This window comes from Miniopterus schreibersii, assembly GCF_964146895.1.
Source record: "Miniopterus schreibersii genome assembly, chromosome: 21".
Classification (NCBI taxonomy): domain Eukaryota; kingdom Metazoa; phylum Chordata; class Mammalia; order Chiroptera; family Miniopteridae; genus Miniopterus; species Miniopterus schreibersii.
The window spans coordinates 746,617-773,741 of NC_138123.1; the positions used below are offsets into that span (position 1 = coordinate 746,617).

General features: G+C 59.8%; 1 protein-coding gene across 1 annotated transcript; it reads right to left on the reverse strand.

Annotated features, from left to right (window-relative positions):
- Nucleotides 1-297: 297 nt before the first annotated feature.
- On the reverse strand, nt 298-27,125 carry PKP1 (plakophilin 1). The gene is made up of 14 exons (XM_081123997.1): nt 26,814-27,125; nt 19,433-19,536; nt 8,970-9,361; nt 7,231-7,375; nt 6,568-6,775; nt 5,490-5,667; nt 4,068-4,182; nt 3,624-3,779; nt 3,069-3,245; nt 2,318-2,471; nt 1,874-2,060; nt 1,270-1,354; nt 769-875; nt 298-468 (listed from the first exon to the last, which is right to left on the reverse strand). The coding sequence occupies exons 1-13, from the start codon at nt 27,013-27,015 to the stop codon at nt 801-803; spliced, it is 2,178 nt and encodes a 725-aa protein (XP_080980123.1). The 5' UTR covers nt 27,016-27,125; the 3' UTR covers nt 298-468; nt 769-800.

Genomic DNA, 27,125 nt, shown 5'->3' on the forward strand with positions numbered 1-27,125 from the left:
CGCCCCTGGGAGACGGGCCCCGCGGGCCCCCGGGGCAGCTGCCACACAGCACACGCACTGGTTTAAGGGTAAGAAACACAGGGGGCCACCATCCGTCAGCCTGCCTGGCATTCTGCGGTTCTCGGCCAAGCCCGTAGGCGCTCACGCACACACACGCGTGCACACACACACACACACACACACACTTCCATTGTACACACACGCATATATATATGCCATTTCTCAGCAGAAGAAATATCGACATCAGAAAAAGCCCCCTTAACTCAAGAAAGGCCCCCCCACCCTCCCCAACCCCCATCGCCTGCCAGTTCTCCCAACGGGGGTGAATAAAAGCATCTAAAAATATTTCCATTCTCCAGTTTTCAGGTTTGCTCTCAGTGGCTTTGAAGTCTTCCAAATACTGCGCAGGTGCACAGAACAACCCTCCAGCCAGGCCGAGGTCCCCTTCGCGGGGGAGCGTCCTCACTTCTGCAAAAGGGGGACACTCCGGTGAGCGAGGGTGGTGGCAGGTTCCCACGCCCGTGGTCCAGCCCCACCCATAGCTCCGCCCAGACCTCTGCCTGCAGCTGCTACCTGGATGCCACAAATCCCCGATGTCCCATGGTAGGACGGCCCGTGGCACCCTGGCCACCCACAGCCCTGCGTTGCCAGACTGTAGGGTGCTCCTGTGTCCCCGGGGAGCTCAGCCCTGGCCCCTCACCCTGGGACTGGCTGCAGCTGCAGGGCTCCTGGAAGCTCCCTCTCACCTGGGGGTGGGCTGAGTCTCACCTGCGAGCTGAGCCTGCTCGGGTGGCCTCCTCTTAGAACCGGGAGGTGAAGTTCCTGAGGCTGTTGGCCCCGGCTAAGCTTCCCAGCATGTTCCTGTCGAAACCTTGCTGCAGAGGGAGAGACAGAGACCGTTTGGATCCCGAGGTCGTGGTCTCCCTGCCCCCATCGCCTCTCCTGCCCCAGCAGGAGGCTCCCGGGTCTCTAAGACCCACCGTCCTCACATCTTCCCCCAGCCCCTGCTCTGCCCGCTTCCTCATGTCACTACAGAGATGCTCGGAGCCCCTGTCATTAAACAGGTGTCGCTTCGCCTCTCCTTTGTCTCCCTCCCTTCTGGGTCAAACTGCGGTCAAACTCCACCCCACCTGTGCTTCGCCCACCAGAGAGGCCCGCAGGTTCCCGGGCTTGGCCAGTAGTGACCTCAGAGGTCACTGGAGACTTCTGGCCATCGGGTGCAGGGCTTCCCGGGGAGCCTGGCCAGCAGCGTGGGGTGTGGGCCCTCACCTGTCTGAGGATGTTCTGCAGCTCCTTGCTGGACCACATGTCAGACAGGAGGAGCCGAGCGGCTTCCGCAGCCTTGGGGGAGGCACTGGGCAGGGGGGAAATGCATTTGTGGGTGAACTTCGGGGAGAGGTGAGGACAGACCCTCCTCCTTTCCACCCTCACCTCTAGGCCTTGGAGACACAGGGGCCCCAGGGTGCACGAGACAGGAGCTGCCCTCGGCATCGGGCTGGTCACTCTACACAGTGGGCACAGCCCCACGCCCCTGCCACCTGAAGGTGCCCCAGGACTCCCCTCGGGGCCATGAGGGGGATGTGCCCTCCATTCTGGTCCCCCTGCCCCTGTCCTGGGAGGAGAGAGCCCCAGGGAGCAGAATTAAGCTCCCACACGGCTGGGTCTGCAGCTCCTGCCTCCTGCTGGCCCTTGGAGGACTCAGTGTCCCCTGGTGACCCCGGCGGAGAAGTGCGCTGCCCTGAGGCCGGCTGCTGGACACTCAGCTCCAGGGCGCCCTGGGCCTCTGGACTGACGCCCCCCAACCACCCGTGAGGACTCCCTGCTTGGCAGGGATGGGGCTCCGCCCTGGGGCCGGGGCACGGCTCCCGCCCACCTGCTCCGACACAGGTTGATGACATTGTTGATCATGCTGCTGGAGAAATACTGCTTGGCCATCTGGGGCTGGGAGGCTATCAGGTTCCTCACGGTGTAGCAGGCTGAGGACAGGATGTCCTCCGAGTTGCTGGTGTTGCCAGTGTGGCTGGTGAGGAGCCGGGTCACCTCCGGGAACACCTGGTTCCCTGGGAGAGAAGGGAGGGGACGGCGGGGGTCAGAGGACGGAGGGAGAGAGGGTTAAGGCTCCATGGGGGCTCGGGACCTGGGTGGGACCTCACACACCTGCCGCCCATCCCAGGTGACCTGCCCCTTTCTACCTCCAAGCTTCCCTCCTGAATGCTCACCCTGGGGAGCAGTGAAAGGGTGACCTTCTGGCAGCCCCTGGAAAGTGGGGGTCTGCCGAGTGCTACCTGGGGGCGGGTCTGGGCCATGGGGGGCTCACCCATCACTCTGTGCAGCGCCGGGTGGCGGGACATGTTGCTCAGCAGGGAGGCCCCGGACCGCACCACGTCCGAGTTGCCCGACTGCAGGAGGCGGGCGATCTGCGGCAGCCCCTTCTCCCTGAGCCCGATCAGCTGGCTCATGCCGTTGGACATCTGGACAGAAGGACCAAGTGAGTGAGGACCCACCTGTGGCTGCCCCGGCCCCACGGAGGAGAAGGGGGGACAGGTGACCCCAAAGAGAGACCTGGCCTTCTCCCTCCTTCACGTTGGCCGCACAAACACAGAGAGATGACCCTGTGCCCGCCTGGTAGCCACAGGACACCAGGCAACTTGGCACCTCCCCTTCCCTGCCCCGGACCCAGCTCTCGGGCCAGCCTGCAGCCCAGAGAGTGCCCGGATTCAATGTCCAGGTGACAAGCGTGTCTGAGCTGCCCCCTGTGGCTCCACCCAGGCAGGAGCCAGTGAGGGGCCAGGAACCACGAGGCTAAGGGGGCACTTGGCACAGACTCCAACAGGAGCAGGCTCATCCCCCCTGTACCCCCGGGAGTTCCCAGAGGGTTAGGCCACAAGGGCCAGCCCCGGAGACTGGCATGTGGCAGACTCCATATCCCTGTCTGCAGAACAGAGCTCCGGGCCTGTGCGTGTCCAACGGGACACAGTGCAGGCTCAGGGGCAGCAGGGAGCAGCTTGCCCCGACTGGAGGCCAGGGCTGGGGTGGGGGCAGGTGCAGCGGGAGGGGCCCCTGCTCACCAGCCCCTTGCTGGCCGTGAGGTTCTGCAGGGCGCCGGCGCAGGCCTCCAGGGTGGCATCCTTCCTGCTCTTGCCCATGAGGTTCAGGTAGGTTCGGATGGCGTCCGAGTGGTACAGCCAGCTGCTGCCCTTGGGGTTGGTCTCTTCCTCGGGGAGGGGGCAGTCGTAGTTGTTGTTCTGAGGACAAAGGGCCGGTCATCAGGCTGCCTCCAGAGGCACCAAACCTAAGCACCTACCCCCCCCCCCATCTCAGGGCCGAGTTCCTGCCCGCGGGGACAGAGCAGGTGTCTGCCTTCACTGAAGCCACTGCAAAAAAGGGCGTGGGACCCGCCGTGGCGCTCGGGGCTGGTGTCCTGGGACGAGTGGCCAGACTCGGGCAAACCCGGCGGCTTTGGGTCTGAGCTCCTACTGTCCCGACCCACAGGCCCCTCAGTCTGCAGGGACACCCTCTGCCCAGCTCCCGGAGGGCAGCAGGCTCCGGGGCGGAGAGGACGGTGAGGCAGGGCCCGGGCCCGGGGGTGTGTGGGGGGGGCGGGGAGCCCAGGCCCCGCTCACCATCATCTTGTTGCTCTTGTTGCTAAAGCAGCCAGTGGAGGACTTCTCGGTGTAGGTGTTGCGGGTGTTGTACTCCAGCTGGCGGTAGCGGGTGGGCACCTCGGCGTCCAGGCGGTAGGAGAGGTTGTGCAGGACGCACATGCAGTTCTCCACGGACTGGGGACAGAGAGAGGGGTGTCGGAGCCGCCTCGGGAGCCGCCCCGGGCTCGGGCTTGGGGCCCGGCAGCCAAGGCCCCTCAAGGACCCTTCCCGGAACCTGGGTTTGAATCGGTTCCCCTCATTCCCTGCCTGTGGGGTCTGGGCCCCTCAGCTGTAGGGGGTGTCCCATCTGGAGCAGAAAGGCAAGGTGCCCGCCGGGACCAGGCTGAACAGCCAGGGGACGGGGCCCGTCCTGAGGTCCCGCTGTCACTTCCAAAGGAGGCGGCCCCGGGGGCGCTCCCTCACCTTGTCGTCGCAGCGGCTGGCGGCCACGCAGTTCTGCACGTAGGCCATGAGGGAGTCGATGAGCCCCACGTAGTTGCGCATGGTCTGGCGCCCGGCGTCCGCAGAGCTCAGGTTCCTGAGGGACAGAGGGAGAGTGTTGGGGGACCCGCGGGGGGGGGGGGGCAGGGACAGAGGGGAGGGCCCGGTGCAGGTGGAGGTTTGGTACCGGGTGCACAGGACGGGAGTGCAGAGGGAGAAAGGCCTGAGGGGTGAAGGAAAGGAAAAGGAAAGGAAAGGAAAAGCAGGCGCCAGCTCCGGCAGCCCCGGCAGAGGCTGGGTGGGTCTGGCGGGAACTCAGTTCTTTTCATTTTTCTATCCACCCACTTAGCCCACCAACAAAACTGTCATGAGTGTCAGTGGCTCCAGTGTGGCTCTGGGCCCCTGTGGGGCTGCAGCTCCTTCCTGCCCTGTCTCTTTCTGGGGGAGCTGAGGCGGTGCTGGACCTGGGACCGGAGAGGCCCCCTCGCCCAGGAAGCTGTGCTCTGCCCACAGTGGGCTCAGCGAGCTCAGTGGGCTCATGCCCAGCGGTGGGCTCATCCCCAGCAGCCTGGGCCCACCTGCCTGTAAAGCCAGTAGTTACCCTGGCTTTTCACCTCCCAGGCTCTGCTCCCCAGAGGCTGCAGCTGGAGGCCGACAGGGGCAGTGGCCCCAGCTGAGACACAGAGCCCCTGCCAACGGCACCTCGTTCTGCGAGGGCCCCCAGGGCTTGGGGAAAACAACCCCCTCGGAGCAGGGCTGACCCCGAAGGGATCCCCTCCACCCAGGCCCAGCACCCACTCCCAGCTCGTAAACCTGCCCTGAAATGAGCACGCCCGGTCCCTCCTCCCAACGCCCCGAGGGGCTTCGCCGCACCCTGGAGAGGAACTCGGGACACTTTGGGCAAAGAAGAGCCAACTTCTCGCCAAGGAATGAATGTTGGGGAGGGTTTAGCCCCACAGCCCGGAAGTGACTTGTCAGCAGCCAGGTAGACTTTCGTCTAAAAGGAGGCTCTTCAAGGCAACGCAAGAAGCACATTTTTTCAGGGGTGGGAGCGGAAGAGAGAAACCAGTTTGGATGTTCAGGTCCAGGCGTTCCCACCCTTAGATTCGTGCCTATATCTGCTGGGTCCCTCAGAGGAGGGGGTGGGTTTGGGTGCTGAGCACACAGTGCAATATACAGGGCTCGTAACAGAAACCCACAGCTGAAACGTGTATGACCCTATTAACCAGTGTCACCCCAGTAAATTTAATGAAATAAAAAGAAAGCAGGAAGTGGGGAACACGGCCGTGCCTCAGAGTCGGTCCCCGAGGGCCAGGCATGTTTCTGCTGCACCCTGGCTGAGTCTTAGCTGAGTCGGAGCTGCCTGGGGGAGGGTGTAGGGCCCCGAACACCCACTCCTCTCACCTCAGGCAGCCGGTGGCATTGAAGAAGACCTCAGGGTCCACCGTCTCCCGGGACATGTTGCTGTTCCCATCGCACCAGCCGGAGAAGGGAATGATGACTCTGTCGGCCAGGACCGGCAGGGCATCGGTGATGAGCTCCTCCTTCAGCTCGTCCGTGGAAGACAGGTTCCAGAGCAGCCCTGCGGGCGGGACAGTCGACGCGACTCACGCAGGCTCAGGAAGACACTGGGGACCGAGGGGCCACCCCAGCCCGCTCTGGCCAATGAGCCTATGGAACGTCAACTTGCACCTAGACCTGGTCTATGACCTCTCCTGTCCCATCGTTTCATGAGCTTTCTTTGTAGGTCAAAATGATGCACATGGAAGGAAATGAAAAACCACTGCCCAGACCAGCTGGTGTGGCTCAGTAGGTTGTGTCGACTCGCGAACCAAGAGGTCACTGGTTTGATTCCCGTTTCAGGCTCGATCCCCAGTAGGGGGCGTGCAAGAGGCAGCTCATTGACGTTCTCTCTCATCAATGTTTCTATCTCTCTCTCCCTCTCCCTTCCTCTCTCTCTAAAATAAATTTAAAAAATAACAACAAACAAAAACCCATTGATCCGTGGTTTTCAATATGAATGATAATATTCAGAATCTCCTAGTGTTCTCTGTTTTCTACCTGAAAGTCACTCCAGAAATACTTATCACTGTTACTCTGTCCACAGTCTCAGATTCCCTGTCCAGTCGAGGGCTGTGTAGTGACTGCGTTTCTGAGCCCTACCCTCAGCCCTTAGCATGTTTTTTGGACACAGGGTAGATGCTGCAGATCTGTCAGTCACTGTCCCCTTCACCTACAAACCCTCAGGTCTGCTAAAGATGGATCCCATCTGGGCACCAGCCTGCCACTCCTTGCCCACTATCCTCTAAAAACCTTGCCCCTTGTGAGCAGGCACAATGCCCAGGGTCACCATCTGGACACCACGAGGAGCCTGGCCACAGCTGGTGCCACGGGTGCCCAGGGTATCAGCCTGCACCTGTGCTTGGCCCCGCCTGAGGGAGACCCACACAGCGGTCTTGCTCCCCACGGCCGGGCTCCCTACCAGTCAGCTGTTTCTGGATCTCGGTGTTCCTGGTTGTCCTCAGGAGGCTGACGGCCTCACGGATCCCGCCCTGCCTCCGCGTCTCCAGCTTGTTGGTAGTGCTCCGGAAAACCAGGTTGCGCAGGGCCCCGGTCGCAGCCTGCTGCACGTTCTGGTTGGGGCTGCGGAGGAGGTCCACCAGCTTGCAGATGCCTCCCAGCTGATAGACCTGGGGGACAGGGGCACCACGTCGCCGGTCAAGGAGGTGGCTCTCTGACCACAAACCCTACTTTCAGTTCAGAAACATCCACGTCAACCCACATAAATGAGCGGTGTGGCCGAATGGTAATGGACCAGGCCGGGAGCCAAGACGGGCACTCAGACCCTGACTCCCCCACCTCCTAGCAGAAACGCGCAGTGGGCACTCCTCCCTGAGTCCCACCTTCCTCCTCAGGAGTACGGTGCTGAGGACCAGATAAGAAATGTCCGCTCAACCAGAGGGCTTTGCCCTGCACAGAAGGTCAAGATGCCCAGCTCTGATCTTGGGCAATGCCAAGCACACCGCTTGCCCCAGGCAGTTGGGCAGGGTGAGAAAGAGCCAACTACAAATGCCCCCACCCATCCCTAAGTGCAGGCTCAGGCTGCCCAGACCAATGGGGGGAGGGGGAGGGTGCAGCCAGGTACCTGTTGCTTGGCCGATTCGTCCTGGAAGCAGGTGTGCTGGATGTAATAGGCCCCGATGGCCTGGAACTTCTCATCCTGGGAGCTCAGGTACTGCACAGCCTTGGGGATGGTCAGCCCGCTGCACTCAATGTCCTCGCTGCAGATCCTGCGAGGAACGGCCATGAGGGTGGGTTAGGGGCCCTGGATTTGGAAGTCACCTTGGCACACCCAGCTGTCACAGCCTCATCTGCCCTCCAGAGGGCCAGAACAAGGAGCTCCAGGTCCACCTGGAGAACACCTCTGTGGAACAGCTCCTCCAGGGGAGGGACAAGGCTCACCCCATGGTGGACACTCGCTGAGATGAGGACCTGGTCGTGGGTTAATATTCAGGCAGGAAGGTACCTCTGCCCTATTCTCGAAGGAAGCTTCCCACCTACTCTGCCATGTCTCATACCTGTGCTCAGTATTGGGTAATGGAAACGAATGGCCGTGAGCCTGTCCACCCATCTATCCATCTTCCCTCTTTCCCTCCATCCATTATCCATCTGTCATTCATCTTTTCTCCATCCATCCATCCATCCATCCACCCAACTTCTCTCCAGCCATCCATTAATCTATCCATCTATCCAACCAACTCATTCATCCATCCATCCACCCATTATCCATCCATCATCCACCCAACTTCTCTCCAGCCATCCATTCATCTATCCATCTATCTGACCCATCCATCCATCCATCCATCCATCCATCCATCCATCCATCCATCCATCCTCTCTCCTTCCCTCCATTCCCAAGTCTAGCTAATTCTTCTTACACAAAAATTCTCACATCTATTCTTTCTTCCTGTCCTCAGGGTCATTCCTTCCTTCTGACCATGACCACGCTCATCGAGATTGCAGCGAGAGACCCCACACCTGGCTCTCTTCTCCAAGTTCCCTACTCAACATCTCACACCTGTTTACCAACTCGGCAGTCCTGAAACCCTGTTCACAGTGTGGTTCCTATTAGCGGTTTCCCTGTGCGGCTGGGTCAAGGTCAAACCATTTAGACTGATATCCAAGGGCAATTGTTAGGTTGAACTGTATGAAATGGCTGTCAACCTTTTTTTGAGCCACAAACCCAGCAATTTCTTATTTTAACCCAATATAGTCTGGCTCTGCTGTGCCTGACTCTGCAGGGTCGGCTCCAGCAAGGCTGTGGTCTTCACGCCCCTTCCCCATCAGGACACATCCCTAACCTCTTTCAGAAAACAGACTGTGATGCCTGAGATCAGAGGTTCTCAAACTCTGCGTGAATCACCACCCCTGCTGGGCTCCTGACGTCACTCAGGGCCGGCCCCTCCCCCAGGGCCCTGAGTCAGCAGGTCTGGGCCAGGACTCGGGAATTACCATTTCTCACAAGTTCCCAGGGCTGCTGCTGTGGCTACTCCAGGAACACAGGTTGAGAACCACTGGCCTAGTTCACCTTTAATTAGCCTCCCTGTGCTCATGACCTGCGACCCTTCAAAACCTACATACTTGGCACATTTGTTTTAGGGTCTGGGTTCTGTGTGTGGGCTCTTCATACTGGGAATTCCCCCCCGGGGGGGGGGGACGACAAGGAACTCCCTGGGGACAGAGGTTGAGTTTTTTGGCCATCTCCTGCCAGGATAGCCAGGCTGACTGGGACCTCCTTCCAGATCAGGCCCTGCCCCTCCCCAGCTTGGCCCCGTCCAGGCCCCAGCCCCAGCCCCAGCCCCAGTCCAGCCCAGCAGCACTCACTTGGAGCTGGCCCTTGAGTGGCCAAAGGACATGTCCTTGTTGCAGGAGATGGGCGGAACATACACGGGGTCCTGCTTGGAGGTGCAGGAGGGAGGTCTCACGGGGCACTTCTTGACGGGCTTCTGCCCGCTGCAGGTGCTGTAGAAGCTGTACCGGCTCTGGGTAGTCTTGTGGCCCTTGCTGCCCAGGGTGCCCTTGCGCAGGGTGCCCCGCGGGTCACAGTAGAGGTCGGGCTCACTGCGGCTGGCCTTGATCTTCTGCATGAAGCAGATATCACTGCCGGCGCCTGTGTTACAGGTGGCCCGGGGGTAGTGGCGGCCCCAGTTCTCCATCTGGCTGTAGGAACTGAAGCGTCGGTTGTCAGCTTCCCGCTTGAGGGTCCCGTTGTAGATCTGGCCAGAGAGGGGGAAAAGGGCTCAGCAGAGAACCCCCACCTCCCCCGGCCCCACAGCAATGCTCACGGAAACCCACAAGACACCTGAGCCAGCATCTGATACATTATCTTTCAAACTAGAGGCTGTGACCCACTGTGGAGGGTGAAATCAATTTAGCAGACTGTGGCCATCAATTTAAAGAATAGACTAGGGTAATATAAACGGGACTAGAAGATGTCACAGTGCCAGGCAGGGAGTGAAGACGTGCTGTGTTTGGATACCAGGCTGCCCTGTAAAATGTATTTCTCATTGTGGGCTGCAGATAAAAATGTGTGACCTCACGGGTCTGGTCCCACGTGGGAGGGGAGCCCGAGGCCCTACAGTTGCTCACAGAGGGAGGGGCAATAGTGGGACCTGAGCCTGTGTCCCCTGGCCCTGGCTCTGCTGTCCTGTGCCATCCCCAGACACCAGAGGCTCCAGACGCAGTGGCCTTGCTTGGCCACTGTAAGCAGCAAGGGGGAATGTCTCCTGCCCCGGCCACCACCGTTTCCCACTGTTATTTCTCCGCTAATCTCCTCATCTTGGCTCCCCTCTGCCAGGGAAAGAAGCAGATTGGAATAGGCCCTCTAGGGGGTTCACCTCAAAGGCTACAGGGGAGAGCCTTCTGCTTCTGGGCTTCCTGTTACGGGGGCACCTGCACAGGAGGAGGCGGTGGGGCTGCTGGGGCCTCCTGGGCTCTGTCAGGCTCACTGGGCACAGGCTCAACCCAACGGGAAAATGTACAACAGTGAGGCGCTCCCAGGGCTGTTGGAGGCCACCTGGAACCCAGCCTCCCTGGGAAGAGCCAGCGGAGCTCCGGACGTGGTGGGAATGAGCTGGGACAGAGCTGTGCCGAGGACTTTCCCAGAGCACGGGGCCTGTGGTTCTGCCTGCGCTGACTTGTCCTGAGACCAGAGGATCAACACGGAGCCTGGGAAACATCCCCACACAGGTGCTGCCTTGGGCTCACCTCTGCAGCAACCCAGAGCCTGCCTGCTCCACCTGTGAGTGTGAGGAGTGTGAGTGTGTGTGAGTGTGGGTGTGAATGTGTGTGTTTATGTGTGTGTGTATGAATTTGTATGAGTGTGTGTGTGAATGTGTGTGAGTTTATGAGTGTGTGAGTGTGACTGTATGAATTTGTATGAGTGCGTGTGAATGTGTGTGAGTGTGAATGCGTGTGTGAGTTTATGAGTGTGTGTATGAATTTGTGTGAGTGTGAATGTGTGTGTGTGAATGCGTGTGTGTGTTTATGTGTGTGAGTGTGACTGTATGACTTTGTATGAGTGTGTTTGTGTAGGTGTGTGTGAGTGTGTACAAGTCTGTGTGTGTGTTTATGAATATGTATGTGTGACTGTGAGTGTGTGTGTGGGGGGGGTAGGTCAGGCAACTGGGTGATTCCCCTCCCCACCAGGTCTAGCCACCCAGGCTGGGGAGGGCCTGCCCTTGGCCAGGTCCCTGTTCCTCGCCGCAGGGAGAGCCTCCGAAAGCTGGAAATCAGCCGTGGGCCAAGCTCCCCCCCAGACACAGCAGCCACACTCAGAAGCCACGGACTTGGCAGTGGGGCGCCATCAATGCCACCCACGCACCCAGGCAGGCGCAGTTTCTTCCCCACACTGGGTCAAACCCACCTGCCCCGAGGGAGCTGGTGTGTGGGTGTCGGGAGGGTAGATGGGCAGGAACGAGCAGAAGGCAGGGGAGGGGGCAGTTTTGCCAGCATGCGGACAGAATGCACACCTTGCAGATAACACGCAAAATATGCAATTAGGCCCCACCCCCCCTCGCCTCCACTCTCTCAGGGAGGAAGGTGATGATGGCCCTTTGGAGGGAAAGCCGATGACGACTCCCAAACAGGACAGCCAGCTAAGCCTTAAATGGACATGCAACTGGAGCGCCTTGTTCTCAGCCGATGACACTCCCCGCCATCATGTGTCACCTGATGAGGCACCAGGCGCCTATCCTGGCCCAGATCCAGTGCCACTGAGATCCTGCTGATTGAGCCTCACAGAGGCTTTGGGGCTTTGCTCTCCCGGCTGGGGAAGGAGCAGGGGCAGCCCTGCCCATGGGGAGTGGTGCTGGCTCTGCCCACAGGGGGCAGGTGGGGACACCCCTGTGGACTGCACTTCCCAGCCCCCATTAGGGACACTCCAGCGGCGTCACCCATTTCTGGAAACCCCACCCCAGCTCCCATGTCCCTGCCGCTGTTGGGTGGCATTGTCTGGTGGTGGCCTAGCCCTCCCTGCACAAGTGGCCTGTGTCCTAGCTGAAGCCTGAGACGTTTCTCCTTTTGCTATCGGGCTGAAATGGTGGTGGCACCTTGGGGCTCCAGGCACCTCCCTCAGGCTCACTGGGCTGAGACATCAGCAGCAGAGGGTGGCTCTGTGATAAAGAACACAGGCTCTGGAGCCAGGCGCCCCTTGCCCAATGGGCAGCCTTGGGCATGTTACTTAAATCCAATGTGCCTCGGTTTCTCCATCTGTAAAGCTGGTGTAACAACTGTACCCAGGAAAGGGGTCCACACTGGTGTCACCCCGTGGCCACAGAGAAGCCTCCATAGTTTCAGGAAAACAGAGGCACGCGGTCCACGGCGGGGCCAGGCCTCAGGGTGGAATGGCGTGGGCGCTGCTGGCACTCAGGGAGGACAATTCCTCACTGTGCAGGTACCTGAGCATTTTCAGGCCTGAGGCCCCGAAAGCCAGGAACGCCTCACGGTCGCAGTGACTAACAAGAGTGCCCCCTCCATTCCAAACAGTGGGACACACGTGAGGGGGAGCGTGGCATGCATGCACCTGTCCCCGGCAGGCAGGACAGCTGCTGCCGCGGTGCCGGGTCCCAGGCACCCCCGTATGCCGATAGCGATCAGCTGGCAGCGTCCTTGCTTTGACTACAAAGGACAGTGGAGCCCTACACAGGCCCCTTGTCTGGTTATCTCGAGCTTCCTTGGGAATCTCCAGCCTCGGGTGGGACGAGCCGCAGATCAAAACATTCCAAAGGCCAGAAACATGACTCTCTGGGAGCTGAGCCGACCACTCGGGACAGACAGGACAGACTGGGCTGGACAGCAGGGGGAGCCTGGGGGTGCACCTCCACCTGGGAGACCAATGGGGCTCGTGGGGAAGCTGACACTCGGTGGGCCACGGAGGGGCTCTCCCTGGTGAGCTGGGCCCTGGGACTCCCCAGCCTTCTGCCCTTCTCCCGCCCTTCTAGGACCCGTGGGATTTTACAACCACCCCCTCCTGAGTGTTCCTCAGCCCAAAGCCTTCCTCTCTTCCTGTTCTTCTCAAGTCAGGAACCTCTCAGAGGCCAAGCCCCTGGTTTTGTAGGCGAGGGGACAGTTTTGCACAGTAAAGCAGAACTGAGTTAGGGTGAGCTCCAGGGCCTCGCAGGACTGGATGCAGTCCCTCTCAGTCTGAGAGGCCCCCACTGTTGGAGCTGAGGCCACTGGACAGGGTCCACCGGGAAGGAGGTGGCTTCTTGTATCCTTCCATCTGAGAACTTTTCCGATGCCTCCCTCCCACTCCTGTGCCCAGACCAAGCCTGGTTGTTGGTTCTCCACTGCCCAGACCCAGTGCCTTCTGGCCCCACCCAATCCGCAGGGCCTGGCGCCTGCCCGGTGGGGCCGGCACCTGGACCTTCCCCAGACAAAGCTTTCATTAGCCCTGGTCTGCTTGGGGCCTGCAGGACAAGACTCTCTCTGCTCTGGACATGGCACACACCCTGGCCAGCCCGTCCCAGTCCATTGTTCCTGCAGCCCCATGACCTCAACCCACTCCGGCCTCTCTGCTTCCGCTCCAACTGTCCCCCATCCTGGGGGCCTTTCCCCGCCCCTCCTCTCAGAGCCTGTCACCTCTGCAAAGTCTGCTCTGCACCCCCAGAGCCTTTCTCTGGGCATCTCCAGGCATCTCAGGGCATCTCCTGGTAGCTCTCACACCCAGCCACCTGTGGTCCTGGGCGCTCTCCCTTTGCTAGTGTTCACCTTCATTGCCCTACACTCTCCAGGCAGAGACCCTTCCCAATGCCCAGAGCAGGGCTGGGCTCACAGAGCTCAGGGTAAGGGAATCTGTGCTGAGGGTGGAGACTCGTCTGCTGATTGGCACCAGGTGCTCTCAGCCACCATGGGCACAGGGGAGCTTCTGTCGCTCAGTGACCTGCTGGGAGGCAGGGCATTCTCTTTGAGGTGAGCCAGTCGATGGGGGGCCCAGCATGGGACCAGACCATCTCATGTTCATGAGCCTTCCCTGTGCCCCTTCACCTGGGCGACAGCCCCTGGTTGGCCACGTCCAGAGAGCTCTCCTCCAGCCCTGGCTGACCAGCCAGAGCTGCCTGGTTCCTTGGGAGCCAGGTACGTGCTGGGCAGGCCGAGATGAAAAGACTGTCTGGGTCCCCAGCTATTAGTCCATGTGAAACCAAGCTTCTGCCAGCCAGGTGAGGCTGCCAAACCGGCTTTCCGGGGACACACCCTGCTCTACCCCGCCCGGCACACACCCAGCAAAGAGCCCGGCTGGGTCTCTCCAACGCCCTTCTCATGAGAGCACAGCACACACAGTGCCTTGGGCCTTGTGCCTCTCAGACCCATGGGGGGCTCTCCCGAGAGAGGCCCGGACCGAGAGCGGCCAGGGACAAGACTCACTGTCCTGCTGCTCCCACTCAGCGCCTGTGGACACAGCCCAGTGGACCTTCCTGGGATGTGGGTCAAGTCTGGGTGGAGCTGGACAGTCCCAGGATGGCAGGGGGACTTCGCATGTGGTTGGCAGCTCTGCTCTACTCTCCCCAGGGGCCTGGAGGGCACAGGTCCTCTCTCAGCAAGGGCTGCCAGGGACGGGGCGCTCGGGGCCCCAGGACTGGGGAACTCTGGGCGGGCGCAGGGTGGCTGCTTGCTCAGCACTGTGAGGCAGCGTGGGAGCCACTGGGCCTGAGTCACCAAAGGTGGGACTTTGGCAGGGGGCAGGGGGGGGAGGGGTGCTGGTCCCTGTCTCCTCCTGAGCACCACTCCCCTGTGGCCAGGTGCAGGGGTCCTGCCGCGGGTGGCCCTTCTTTCTTTCTCTTTGTGTAGAGCCTTGAGAATGGAGAAGCTCCACTGCTCGGAAGTCCTGGTGCCCGTTGGGCACAGAGGGTGTGCACATACACACATGCACATGCAGAGGCACACACGCACACACACTCCCATGTGCATACCTGCCTATGTGGGACACACAGCACTTGGCTGGGGGTGACTCAGGGAGGAGAGGTCTTTGGAAGTCCCTTGAGCACATCCTAAGAACCTCAGTAGGTACAGCGCTTTACAGTTTGCAAAGAGCTCCCCCGTTCCCCACCTGGCTGGAGCCACACAGCACCCTGTCTCCCGCTGGCGGAAGTCCATCCTCTCTGTGTGTAAAGCCCGGAGAACTTGAGGCCGGGCCAAGGCCACGCAGCTAGGACGCGGCAGCCCCCGAACCAGGACTCAACCCCCAACCCCCCTCCTCCCGCGTCCGTCCTGCAGTCACTCGGCCACCAGTCTGGTGATGTGAACGAAGTCTGAGTGGCTAAGAGCCTCTGCAGGAAGCCCCCAGATTCTCTGGCTAGAGGCTGGTCCTGACTCCCAGGACCCCTCCCCAGGGATTATAGACAAGGGGTCCTAGGAGTCAGTTAGGAGGAGTGTGGCTGCTCAGCTGTCTGACATGACTCTACTGGCCAAAGATGAACCTGGTTCCAGGCCCGGGGACAAAGCCCAGGAGCCGCCTCCATCGTTGTCTGTGCAAATGGGGGTCGAGGGGGCTTTCCTGAGCCCAAAGTTTCTTCTCACCCCAGCTGTCTCTCACCGCCTCGCGCCCTCCCCCTCCCCGCCCCGCTAGATATTTTTTCAGCTGAGTTAGCTTTTCCTCGGGGCCACGAGAAGGCTCCGCAGAGACACGCTGGGTCCCTGGGGGAAACAGCCTCTCCCTGTGAAGGGTGGGGACGGCACTCCCTCCCATCTGGAAGCAGCTGCACTGGTCTCCCTGGGCCCAGTGACACAGGAACAACTCCAGCCAGAAGACAGGCACCAGAGGACCCAGCAGGGTTTCGTGGGGATGTCCCTCCTCACATCGCCTGCTCCTGGCCTGGACACATCTGCTCTCACCTGGCAGGAGAGACACCTGATGCACTCCTCTCCCCCATCCCCCCAAACCCACTGGGCCCTGTGCTCGGTTCCGCCTGGTCTGCCACGAGGCACCAGGTGGGCCCGCCCTTCTCCGTAGCATAATTTCCCGGCACATAAAGTTCGGCCAACAGTTCCTGCTCACCGGTGGGTCTCGCCGGCTGAAGGAGCGAGAAGGGGGCTAGAACAGGCCTGTGTGCATTCAACCTGCTGCTACTCAGGGGTTCTTAAATGGGGGGGCTGCAGGCTGGATCTCTCCCACGTGAGGGCCACTGAAGACGAGGGCTGGGGGTGCTGAGCTGCCCTGCAGGCTAACACTCCCCCGATTCCCCAGAACCTAAGGGCTCACACCCAAACCTTCAGGACACTGGGGCCTGGGGCTGGGCTGAGGCCGGGCAAGGCTTGTGGGTCAGCTGCTTGCATTCAGCTGCAGCCCCAGGGCGGCAGGAGCTCCTCACCTGGAGTCAGACCACCCCAGGGACAGTCGCATATAGAGGGGGCTCATCCCAGGGGATACCCCAGACATAAGCATTTGCCACAGTTTAAATACAGGGAGTGTCCTGGCTTCAGCAGGGAGTCTGTGAGAACATGCGAGAGCAGGCTGCTGCTTTCAGGAGTGTGGGGGGGACTGGGAGCAGCCCATTCCTGCCGGCTCCCTGACTTTTCTCTTTTGGGCACATTCTGTCCCTCGGCAAGTATGATTGCTGTCTCTTCTTGTTGGGGGAGAGCCTGGGGCACTGCTGGGACCCTCCTATCTCCTGGGACTGGGTGGCAGTGAGTCACAGGCTGGCACAGGGACACAGAGTTGGCAAACACATCTATCGCTCCCTCCCAGAGCAGGAGCCAGTCCTGCTGGGGAGAAAGAAGCAGCCTGTGCCCCTCACTCCCCTGGGCTCTGAGAGCAGGCAGAGGCCCAGCAGGCACTGCCTCAGGAACCCGGCTGGCACATCTGGAACGGGCATTCTGAGCTGAGGAGGGGGAGCCGGGAGGACGTGGGTTGGGAGCTGTCAGGTAGTTGCTAGATGGGCCCAGATTTCTTTTCTGCAAAGCAAAGGAAGGGAGGCCTGCTGCTCTGTCTGTTGCCCTGTTGTGGGGGGTTAACTAGCAGCTGCTCAGCTGGCCCTGGAGCTGCTCAGGTAAGACCAGGGAGGAAGTGCAGGCCTGAAGCCAGAGGCACTCTGAGGGTCCCTAACAGGCCAGTCAGCCTCCCTGTAGCCTGAAGTCACCCAGTTTGGGTCCTTCCTCTGGGAGAGGAGCGTGTAGTGTGTGTGGGGGAGGGATCTTGTTTTTATTATAGGGAACGAATGGGAAGATACCCAGATCTAGGGTTGCCAGATATAGCAAATGAATATATAAAACATCCAGTTAAATTGGAATTTTAGAAAAACAACCAATAACTTTTTAGTATAAGTATGTCCCAAATACTGTACTTTCTCTGGAAACTACTCAGACCCCACTAGTGCTTACAGCTGAGTAATCCAGCCTGGGTCTAGGAAGAAAAAAATCACTCTGCGGGTCTCCTAAGGTGACACTGTGGACAACTTAATTATTTAAAAAAGAGAGAGAGTAGAAAGGTTCTGAGCAGATGGTGGTGTTGGCGTGCTGGTCCCCCCAGCAGCGGCCGTGCATCTGTCTCCCTGTCCACCTCTGTGCTCCTCTGACTGGCCTGCGGGCCACTGAGGGAGGCAGTCCCTTCACCTGTGCACACCTAGCTCTGGCTGGGGTCCCAAGGTTTCTCGGGACCAGCAGGCAGGAGATGGTCCTGAAACCTGCTGATGAGACCTGCCGACAGCTGCGCCCTGCTCCCCGGGGCCCTGTTCCCCTCGGCCTCATCTTCTGCACCACACTGGTTTCAGCAGAGGGAAGGGGAGGGAATCACACCACCCTGTGCCTGTCCTACCATGCCGGGAAACCCCACAGGCAGGGGACCATCCCGGCCCCATCCTCTGTCACCTTTCCCCCTGCTCCCTTCTCCCTGGGTGCTGACCCCCTCTGGTTTAACCAGTCCTCATCTGACTGCAGGCCCGGCTCCAATATCTATTATTCCATTTCCTCCCCTTCACCCTCCCTCTGCCCAGGCCCCGTGTGTGCTCAGCTCCTTGCTGTTCCCAGAGCCTCTCCTGAACTGAGAGGAGACAGGACGTGCCCCAGCAGCTGCCCCGACGTGAGTCATGTCTGAGGTCCTGCCAGCAAAGGAGGGGCGAGGAGGCAGGCCTTTGGGTGCGGGAAAGAGAAGGGATTTTCCCTGGTGGTCAGAAAACAGGTGGGGGTGGGGGGCAGTCAGGAGCACCAAGAGCTGCTGAGTTTGAGTCAATGCTCCCCCCGGAGCCAGGCCTCGATGTTACAGTGATTAGTTACAAACTTTCATGTTACAGTCTTTCACGTTACAAACTTTATGTTTGTAACCCAGATAGTTACAATTCAGAGCTGATGCAACATTGTATCAAACTGGTAGCGAAGTGCTCACACAGGTTTCCCCACCCCCACGGCACAGATGAGAACCCTGGCACCCAGAGGTGCTCAGAGGTTTATCTAGAGTCACAGAGCAGGACCAACCTTCCTGTACCATTCCATCTGCATTGTCAGCAAGATGGCTCGTTCCTATTTCAGGTCCCACCCAGCGATCTGCCCTCCTGGGTCTCACCTACCCTCCCCCTGCAGGAGCGAGTCCCTGGCTCTGAGTCCGTCTAGTCACCACGCTGTGTTAAAGCCCTCGATTCACATCTGCGCCTGACCTGCCAGCTTATTGGTCTGTCACCTTATGTTGCGCCAAGGGTATCAATTGACATTAAGAATCAGAAAAAACAGAGGAAACTAAATTTTCAGCAATTCTGGTTAATTTTCTCTTCAGTCCCTAACCAATAACATGCAAAAAACACACAAGTCCTCCAGAATTAGCCCCAAAGAGAATCCAGGAAAGACAGAATCAAACTGATGACAAGAGGACACCTGGCTCATAAGCCACCGGTCGCCTCCCCTGCCCAGGACCCCAGCGATCAGGGTGGCATCTATGAGCAGTGCCGCTGGAACCCGGAGCTCTGCGGAGATGGTGCCTTCCTCCCCACCCACATGATGCTCCGAGGGCCCCCCAAAAGGATTTCCAATAACAGTACAGACTCATGTTGAAATTGGCAAAATCAATGAAAGATTGATAGAGTTGGGGGGCTGGGAGGGATCCTGGATGTCACACAGAAAAACAGTGGTGGGCCGGGATGAAAGAACCTAAAATCATCTCTACGCATGTTAATTTAAAATTTAAGTCTGATTAAAATAATTGTTTACACACGTTATATCATCCTGATAATGATCCCGTGAGGCAGACTTTGTTATATCCATTTTGCATGTGAGGGAATGAAGCCCAGAGGCCGAAGGATGTGGCTCAACACCCCATACTCGGTTGGGTAGCAGAGCTGGACTTTGAAGCCAGGTGTGTCCGACCTGCAACCTCAGGCAATGGCCCCTCCAGCCCCATCCTCTTAGGCCAGAGTCACCACCATGGACATGCTTTCTTGGCCTTGGGGGAACTTCTAGAGCCCCCTCCTTGGTCATCAGCATATACTCAAGACAGAGGTCCCTTCAGGATTTTCCTAGGAACACCTAATTCAATCCACAAATGGACCTCAAGGATTCACGTCTGTGATGTGATTAAATCAGACATCGCAAAATGGACTTTAAAAAAGAGATTTTCCTGCTGCTTCTTAAGAATTGTTCTCATGGGAGACATTCAGAAATATCCAATCAGCCCAAACAGGAGGCCCATTAAGAGCCACCTATGAAATACTGGCCACACCAAGGGACCTGGTCAGAGTTGGGGTATCTTATCTCATTGAGCCCCCTCCCTGCACCACTCCTCTCAGCAACAGTGCGATTTTCGGCACCGCAGACCCCGAAACACCCGCAAACACCCCCAGCATCTCCAAGTGGCCGCAGCTCCTTACCGGGTAGCCCCACGAGCCGCTCCCCGCCTGGAACTTGGAGTAGTAGCTGCCGCGGTTGGCGGTCCCATAGTTGTAATTGTCGGCCAGGCCATCATACATGGAACCTGAGGGCAAAGGCAGAGAGTTAGGACAGAGAGACTGTGCTCTCCACCCATCCTTCCTGCCGGGCAGGTGTCACTCCAAGTCAGGGCCGCCTCCCCTTCCCAGAAGACCAAGTCTGAGCTGAGGGAGGAGAGGCTGGGACCAAGTCTCCCCTCCTCTCCCCAATTCCAGTGCCAGGGCCGAGGGCAGGCCCCACGGACGCTGCAGGCACAGTCTTGGGCGAGCCCTTCCTGGGGGCCCAGTGGCTCCCTGTGCTTGGCGTAGGTTGACACCCACATGTCAGGAGCTGGCCCGGGGGGCCTTGGAGCAACGCCGTTCCATTCCAGGGAATCACCACCCCGCGTCCCACAAGGATGAGCTTCCCGCTCCGGGAACACAGGCAGGAGATGGACATGCTGAGCCCAGAGCCCCGAGGTCAGGGCCACAGAGCCACGGCGGCTGGTCCGAGTCCACTTTGGGGCAGGGCTCTGCTTCCGACCTCAGCCTGGCCCCACTCGTGACGTGGGGCCCTCCCGCCCCTTCCTGCATCTCTGAGCTGCTCCAGCTGGTGTGTGTCGGGGGGTGGCCATCAGCCTCAAAGGCCCTGGGGAGGATTAGTCACTGTTTTCTGAGTGCTGGAGACCCACAAATGACAGGTTACAAGGGGGACAAAGTGTCATTAGGGCTATTAGCAGCCAAGTGGCTTTGCATCACCGAGCAGAGCTGGATTGGGGCTCCTGGGGGGGGCGCCCCTCTCTTTCCCCCTTTACCAGATGGCAGGGACGAGGTGTCTATGGTCCTCGGAACAGAGCTGACAGCGACAGGTCACACGCCGAGCCTGCCGTTTCTCCTCTGCCCCGACCACCAGTCTCACCCACATTTCAGAGCCAAGCTCAAGGCCCATCCCCTCCAGGAAGCCTTTCGTGACCAGCCCTGCCCAAGGCCGCCTCTGCCTCTTCTGAACACAGGCTGTCCGGCTGTCTGACCCAAGTCACATCCTGCCTGGTGTCCCCTTCCCAACGCTGGGACGTCTGCGGCCGGCACGTCCAGAGCAAGGCTGCCTGTTCGATGCTGGTCTCTGGGGCCCGTGGGAGTCTCCTGTGGGGGGTGCGCACCCCCTCTTCCTACAGCGATGGTTAGGCTGCAGCCTCAGAGGCCCCGTCTAAGGGGAAGGATTTGCTGGTGGTCTCACTGGGTAAGTGAGCCCCTCCCCCACCTTTGGGGTAGAGGGTGGGGGGAAGGGTGGTGAGTAGGAAGAGCAGCCCTAGAAGGTGGCAGGTGTCCCTGCCAGGTGCCACCTCCTCTGTGCAATGCCCCATGGCCCCCTCAGAGCTCCGAGGCCAGAGCACTGCCCCTGGTCCCCATGCCCCAGTCACAGAAGATCAACTGATCATTAGCACCATCGGCTTTGGCTCTGAGAGCCTGGAGGTGTTCAAATTGGCTGTGCTCTGGCATTTGGGCAAGTCATGTGCTCTCTCTGGGCCTCAGCTTCCTCTTCTGTAAAAAAAAGGGGTTGGTTGCTATGCACCCCAAAGGCCCCACACAGCCCTAGGTTCCATGGTTGGGTGATTGCAGCGACAGGTAACCAATGGCTTTCAGGGACGCCAGGGTCAGGGTTGACCTCTCCAGGGTCGGGGTTCGTTACAAGGAAGGGGTGCCAACACCAAAGCAACCATTGCCTCCCTGGCCTCTAACTTGGGCGCTCCAGGCCCAGCCCAGCCCTGACGCCCACGGGGATGTCCCTCGGAGCCCCTGACTTGCTCTGAGCTCCTTGCTGAGTGCAGGCAGCTTGTTGCCCCTTTCTCCAGAAGCTGCCCCACGGGAAAGGTGGCCTTTGTCAGGAGGGGACAGAGGCAGTGTGGAGGCCTCAGAACCCCAGGAAGGGGCTGCAGCCATGCACAGGGCCCAGTTCCATCCCTTTCCCTCCATCCAGCGCACCTCTGACATCCTCCCAGGGCTTGGCAGGCCCAGGTTCATTTGGCTCTTGCCCACGAACAGGGAATTCTCACCAAAGGGCAGACGTGGGTCAGCCAGCTGCTCTCAGTGGAAAATCTGGGGTGGTGACAGACAGTCCTCAGAGCCGGAGGAGGCCTCCCGCTAGGAGAGCAGGCTCCCACGGCCTCCGCCCCTTCCAGACAGAATCTGTCAACGGTAACGTCACTCAACCCTCGGTCATCCAGGGAGCATCTCCTCCCTCCACGCCTTCACCTGCCGCTTTCTTCTCTCACCTTCTCCGTGGCTGGTGGGGAGTTCTCTGCCACGGAGGTGGGGCTGGGAGTGGGGGCAACACGGCCACTTCTGGAATGCCAGTCCCTGTGTCCTAGTGGTGACTTCGGTGGTGAGAGGTGTGGGTGTGTAACTATCACCTCCAATTGGGCCAAGGCCTCCGGGCCCTTCCTGGGAGCTCCTGAAGGCACCCTCTAAGTTCCATGTGAACTCGGGAGTTAGACCACCTGACTCCCACCTTAAGCTGCTTTGCCTGGCTTCCTTATGACAACAAGGCTGCCATCACACCAGCCAGCACTGCTCCTCTGGCAGAAAGAAGGGAGCTGTACATAGGTCCAAGGCTGTGAGGGAGGGGAGGGGTCTAGAGACATTACACACCTGAGCTCACACCTTGCCATGTGCCTCGAAACCAAACGGTGCAGGTGGGAGGTGAGCTCTGTTTGGAAGAGAGCTGCTCCTACAACGGAAGCGACTTTTCCCTCTCCTGAGCCACGGTCCCTGAACTCTCCTCAGCTAGGCCTCCTCCTGCTGGGCCAGATAAGCCAGGACAAGCAGCCGAGCACAGCTCTAGAGCCGAGGTCACCTCCTTGAGGGGGATTCCTGGCCCAGGAGTGGTCAGAGGAATCACCCCCACCCTCCCAGGTGACCATCTGCATCCCACTGTCTCCCCAGAAAGGCAAAGGATGGCGTGTCTCAGGGAAGTTGGCTGCCCGCCTGGCCTGTGCACCATCCCCAGGAGGCCTCTGGCCCCCTCCAGAGAACCCCTGGGTCCAACAGCAAGTGTCTCGGGGGGGGGGGGGGGTGCACTGCCTTCCTAATACGTGGGTGATACTGGCTGCTCCGCCCACATCGCTCCTGTCACTCTCGTCAGTGCTCTGGTCCCAGCCATCTCAGGAACCTGCCCCTTGGTCGGCCCCACCCTGCACCCTGCTTCCCTCCGACTCCCCTCTTGTCGTGGGAGCAGCCCGAGCTTTCCCACCTACAGAAGCTGGGACATGCAGATGGCTCCTTTGTTAGGACACAGGGAGTCCTTTCTTTCTCCGGTGGGGAAAGGGGAACCTTTGCAGAGATGACTCATCCCTTCACCTCCAAGTTTTCAAATACGTCCCACCTGCCCCACCTGAAACATCTCTCTTCTCAGCCAAACCCTCTCCCTGCATTTGAAACCTTGCACAAAACCAGCCTCTCCCAGAGGTGACCCCACCCAGCGCTGGGTACCCCGGACCCTGCGGCAGGATCTCATCAGCACTGTGCCCCCTGCCCGCCGGTTTGAGTGCTCCTTGGAGCATGGCTCCTGTGCATGCCGTGTGCATGGCGTGGGCACATGTGTGTGCATGCGGGTGTGCTGTGCCTGCAGAGAACGTCATACGAGGACATCTAACATCCTTCCACTTTTTGTTGTTGCTAATCCTTACCTGGGGATATTTTTTCCATTGCTTTTCAGAGAGAGTAGAAGGGGGGGGGAGAGACAGGGGAAGAGGGAAACATCCATGTGAGAGGGACACATCCATTGGTTGCCTCCCCCCCACACACTGTCTGGGGGTGGGAAGTGAACCTGAAACCAAGGTCTGGGCCTTTGCCTGGAATGGAACCCAAGACCCTTCGGTGTGCAGGCCGACGCTCTAACCACTGAGCCACACCGGCCAGGGCCATCCACTTGTTTTGTTCAAACATTGCATGCCTCTGGGTGTGGTACCCATCCCGGGAGCAGTTCCCAGGTTTTTAGCCTGGAACGATTGGCTTGTGGATATTCACAGTTTTGTGTGTGTGAAGGGAATTTTTTTTTTTTTTTTTTTTAAATCTCTGCCCATGAGCCGAGCCCAGGGGCTGGATCTGGGGAACGGCATTTGCTCTGAAACAGCCTGGAGTAGCCAGCATTTTTGCATGTGTTGTGACAGGCCAGCGGAAATTCTGCTTCAAGCCTCAACGTCAAGCCAAGGTACATTGTAAAAAAACAAAAATTGGTTCATTTGAAGTTTAATTAGTGGTTCGCTGCTGGAACAAGCTAAGGCACAAATACCTTCTACCATCCCCCGTCTCAGCTTTGGTCCCAAAAACACAACCGCAGACCTGCTGTCTGTTCATGGTCTGCGGTCCAGGAAGGATGGCTTTCAAGAGAGAAAGGTGAGCAGACCCTCACCCAGGCCGAGACACAGATATGCACGTGCTAAGGAGGCCTTGCCACAAGGCCCCTTACCTGTGCTGGGTCCCTCCCCTGCGCTGGGTCCCTCCCCTGTGCTCATGGGGACAGCACAAGCCTGCCCCCAAGAGACCTCAAGTACCTCTGCTCTGTGATGGACAGGGGGACAGGCACTGCCCCCACCCACTGTCATCCACCCCCACCGACCAGGGAGAAATACAGGTTTGGCTTTTTGCGATGGAAATGATGCTTCCGAGGGGGGAGAAGGGAGACCAAGGCTGACAGTAAAAACCACAGCTGTTTAACAGCAGGAGACGAACCTGGGAAATGGTGCCGCCCGCGTTAGGGTTTCCCCCGACTGAGCCAGGAGAGGAAAAGAGTAGATTCCGTCCAACTTTGTGGGGGTTGGGGGCTGGGTCACTGAGATCTGGGTTAAGCTTTAAGAAGAGAGTCCAGCGAAGCCACAAAGACCGCAAGTGTGGACAAGTGTCTCCCCCCCCCAACCCCCACAGGGACTGCTCAGTGGAGTATCAGAGATCCGCCTGGGCAGCCACATGCCCTGCAACCCACCCAGGCTGAGATGACACCCTGTGCACAGAGGGACCCTCCAGAAACACAGGGGCCAGCTCAGGGGACCAGCCATATGGGCAGGCAGGCTCAGAGCGGCCCCTTCCGTGGGGTCTCCAGACCCAGAGACTCTCTTTCCCCCCAGGGTTGCCCAGCCAGGGTGAGGGATCTGTCTCGAGGGCGTGTTTCTGGGAGGACCCGGGCAGGGACAGGCACTCAGGCCCAGGATCCTTCCTCAGAGCTCTTGCTCCCGCCCCGGCCGCTCAGTCCCGCTTCACGGACAAGACAGAAGAGAACCTGTGGGTTCCCCTGACTATCCCTCATGGGGTATGAGGAGGGGGTGAGGCCAGCCTTCTCCAGGGCTGAGTAATTCACTAGAAGGTCCCTGGATGGGCCTCAGGGGCCAGAGAGAATCAAAGACTCCGAGGGACCTGCTCTTCCTTCGTGGATGAGATGGAAGCGGGACTCAAGTCTGTCCAGCAGGGCAGGGGAAATGGCCTGGGGTCTGGCCCTTCCACAACCACCAAGTCCCCCTCCCAGGAACCAGAGGGGGTGCATGGGATGCAAAGGAGCTGGAGAAAGAGGGAGAGAAGTGAGTGGCCTTGGAGGAGCAGGGAAGCTTGGGCGGCCCTGAGGAGGGGGACTGGGAGCTGATGAAACAAGCTCGATAAACCAGACGCACCAGCTCCCGGTGACCTCACTGCCTCTCCCAGCTCTGATGCCGCCGGGGGACTGGGCCCTGTGGGAACCTCACCACAGCCGAGGTTCGTGGGCACACCTGCAGGGTCAGGCCCTGGAGAGCCCCATGTCTGGAGGGGTACCCATGAGCCGCCAGCTGGTGCCCCCATAGGTGGGGAGAAGAGGTGCCTGGGGCACTGGGGCTGGCGTGAGGTTTTTCCGGAGCTGTGAGCCTGGAGTTCAGGCCAGAGGTGGAGTGGGAAGGGGACAGGTGAGTCTCGTCAGAACAGAGTAGATTGGCTGCAGCTGGGGCTGGGCTGAGGCCAGAAATGGGGCCCTTTGTTATCCCAAACTCATTCCAGAAAAGGCTAGTAGGCAGCTACCAAGGCACCAAATTAAGGAGGCAAAGGCTCTGGAGGCTGCATGACCTCGGGGAGGTCAGCAGGAGAGGCGCAGGGGCCCAGCCCAGAGCTGAGGGAACTTGGGGTCTGGGGTGCTGGGAGGTCTCAGCCTGCCAGGAGCCACTCAGGGACAGGACAGGGAGAGAGAGGACAAGGGCCAGAGGTGCGGGTGACCTGGGGTGCGTGTGTGGTGGGAGGGGGGAGGGGCAGGGCTCTGCCCCTTCCTTTCCCGCCCCCTGCACCCCCCACCCCCTCTCTTTCTCAGGTCTGACCCCTCACCCACGAATCCTGGCTTGAAGTCTTCCGTCCTTATTAGCATTTTACTAAATTTAACTAAAGAAACCAATGGTCCACGAGTTTGTCATTCTTACCGCTAATTTTTTTGTATTAAAAACATTTGGTCTAAAAATTCTCCACCAGTGCCCATCAGAGACTGCGTCTCCCTCCCTGAGTTCCAGGGGTCCCTATGCTCCTCCCTCACCCAGTCAGGGCACTTTGTGGGGGGAGGGGGGCCTGCCTGGTCAGGCGAGCACCCAGGTTGGACAAGTGCCCCCACGAAGCAGCAGCCAGGGCCTCGGGGAACCCCCAACAAGCCAACTCCAGTCCCTGCTCTTCCCCGAAGACACTGTTCCCAGCTGAGCCGAGTGCAGCGGGGAGAGTCCTGGGAAAGGGAGCTTCTCCTTGGCTGCCAGGGAAAGAAGGCGTCCCCAGACCCCCTTCCGGTCCCCAGGGAGCCACCAGCCCTGGGGTGGCCTTTCCCAGGAGCTGAAGTCCTGAGGAGGCAACAAGGGCTTGTCCCACTCCCAGCGCATCTCCTGTCCCTGACTTGGGTCTGGTGACACCCTCGGGGCCTGGCAGCCACGCATTGCCCCACCTGGACTGCATCCCGCCTGCCTGGGCCCTGGCTGCTGGAGGCGCAGGAGCGTGACGCCCAGAAAGACCGGCCGGGTGAAGGCGAGCCTGGGGGGCCGCGGCCCCTAGGGGAGCTGAGGCGGGAAAGGAGCAGAATTGGGGACAGAAAGCCATCGGGGCCCGGGGCTCAGAGAACGGCGAACGGCGCATGGAGAGAGCTCCTGGCAGCGCCCCGGAGCCGCCTTGGCGCCCACTGGCGCGCGCGCTGACCCCAGGAGCCCGCCCGCTGGTGGGGACCGCTGCTCCAGCCTGGGGGTTCCAGGTTCGCGCCCCTTGGAGCTCAGGCCTCAGCCACCCGGTTCGTGCGCGCCCCGCGGCCTCCGACCGGGGTGCCCGCGTCCTCGGAGCGGGCCCACGCGCGCGCGGGAGCCTTTACCTCGGTTGGAGTGGGTCAGGGTGGACGACTGGGAAGACTTGGACTTCTGCCGCTTGACAGTCATCATCACCTGCTCCTGCACGCGTTGCTTGCCCGACGTGCCCGTCTTCATTTTCTGGTCCGAGGGCAGAGCCAGCGTCGAGTTGTCCTGGTTCTGGAAACACTCGTAGGCCAGCGCGGTCTTGAGCGGCGAGTGGTTCATGGTGGCGGAGGCGCGGGCCGGGCCTGGAGCGCGGGGAGGCGAGAGGTGCGGCGGGTGGGCGGCCGAGGGCTCTTGGGGCTCAGCGGCTCCCTGTGGCCATACAGCGAGGC

Excerpts from the sequence above, each read along its gene's own strand:
- PKP1 (XM_081123997.1), bottom strand. The coding sequence starts at position 27,015 with ATGAACCACTCGCCGCTCAAGACCGCGCTGGCCTACGAGTGTTTCCAG. Across the intron at positions 5,668-6,567 it reads GATCCAGAAACAGCTGACTG|GGCTGCTCTGGAACCTGTCT; the intron begins GTAGGGAGCCCG and ends TCCCGCCCGCAG. Across the intron at positions 2,472-3,068 it reads TCACGGCCAGCAAGGGGCTG|ATGTCCAACGGCATGAGCCA; the intron begins GTGAGCAGGGGC and ends CCTTCTGTCCAG.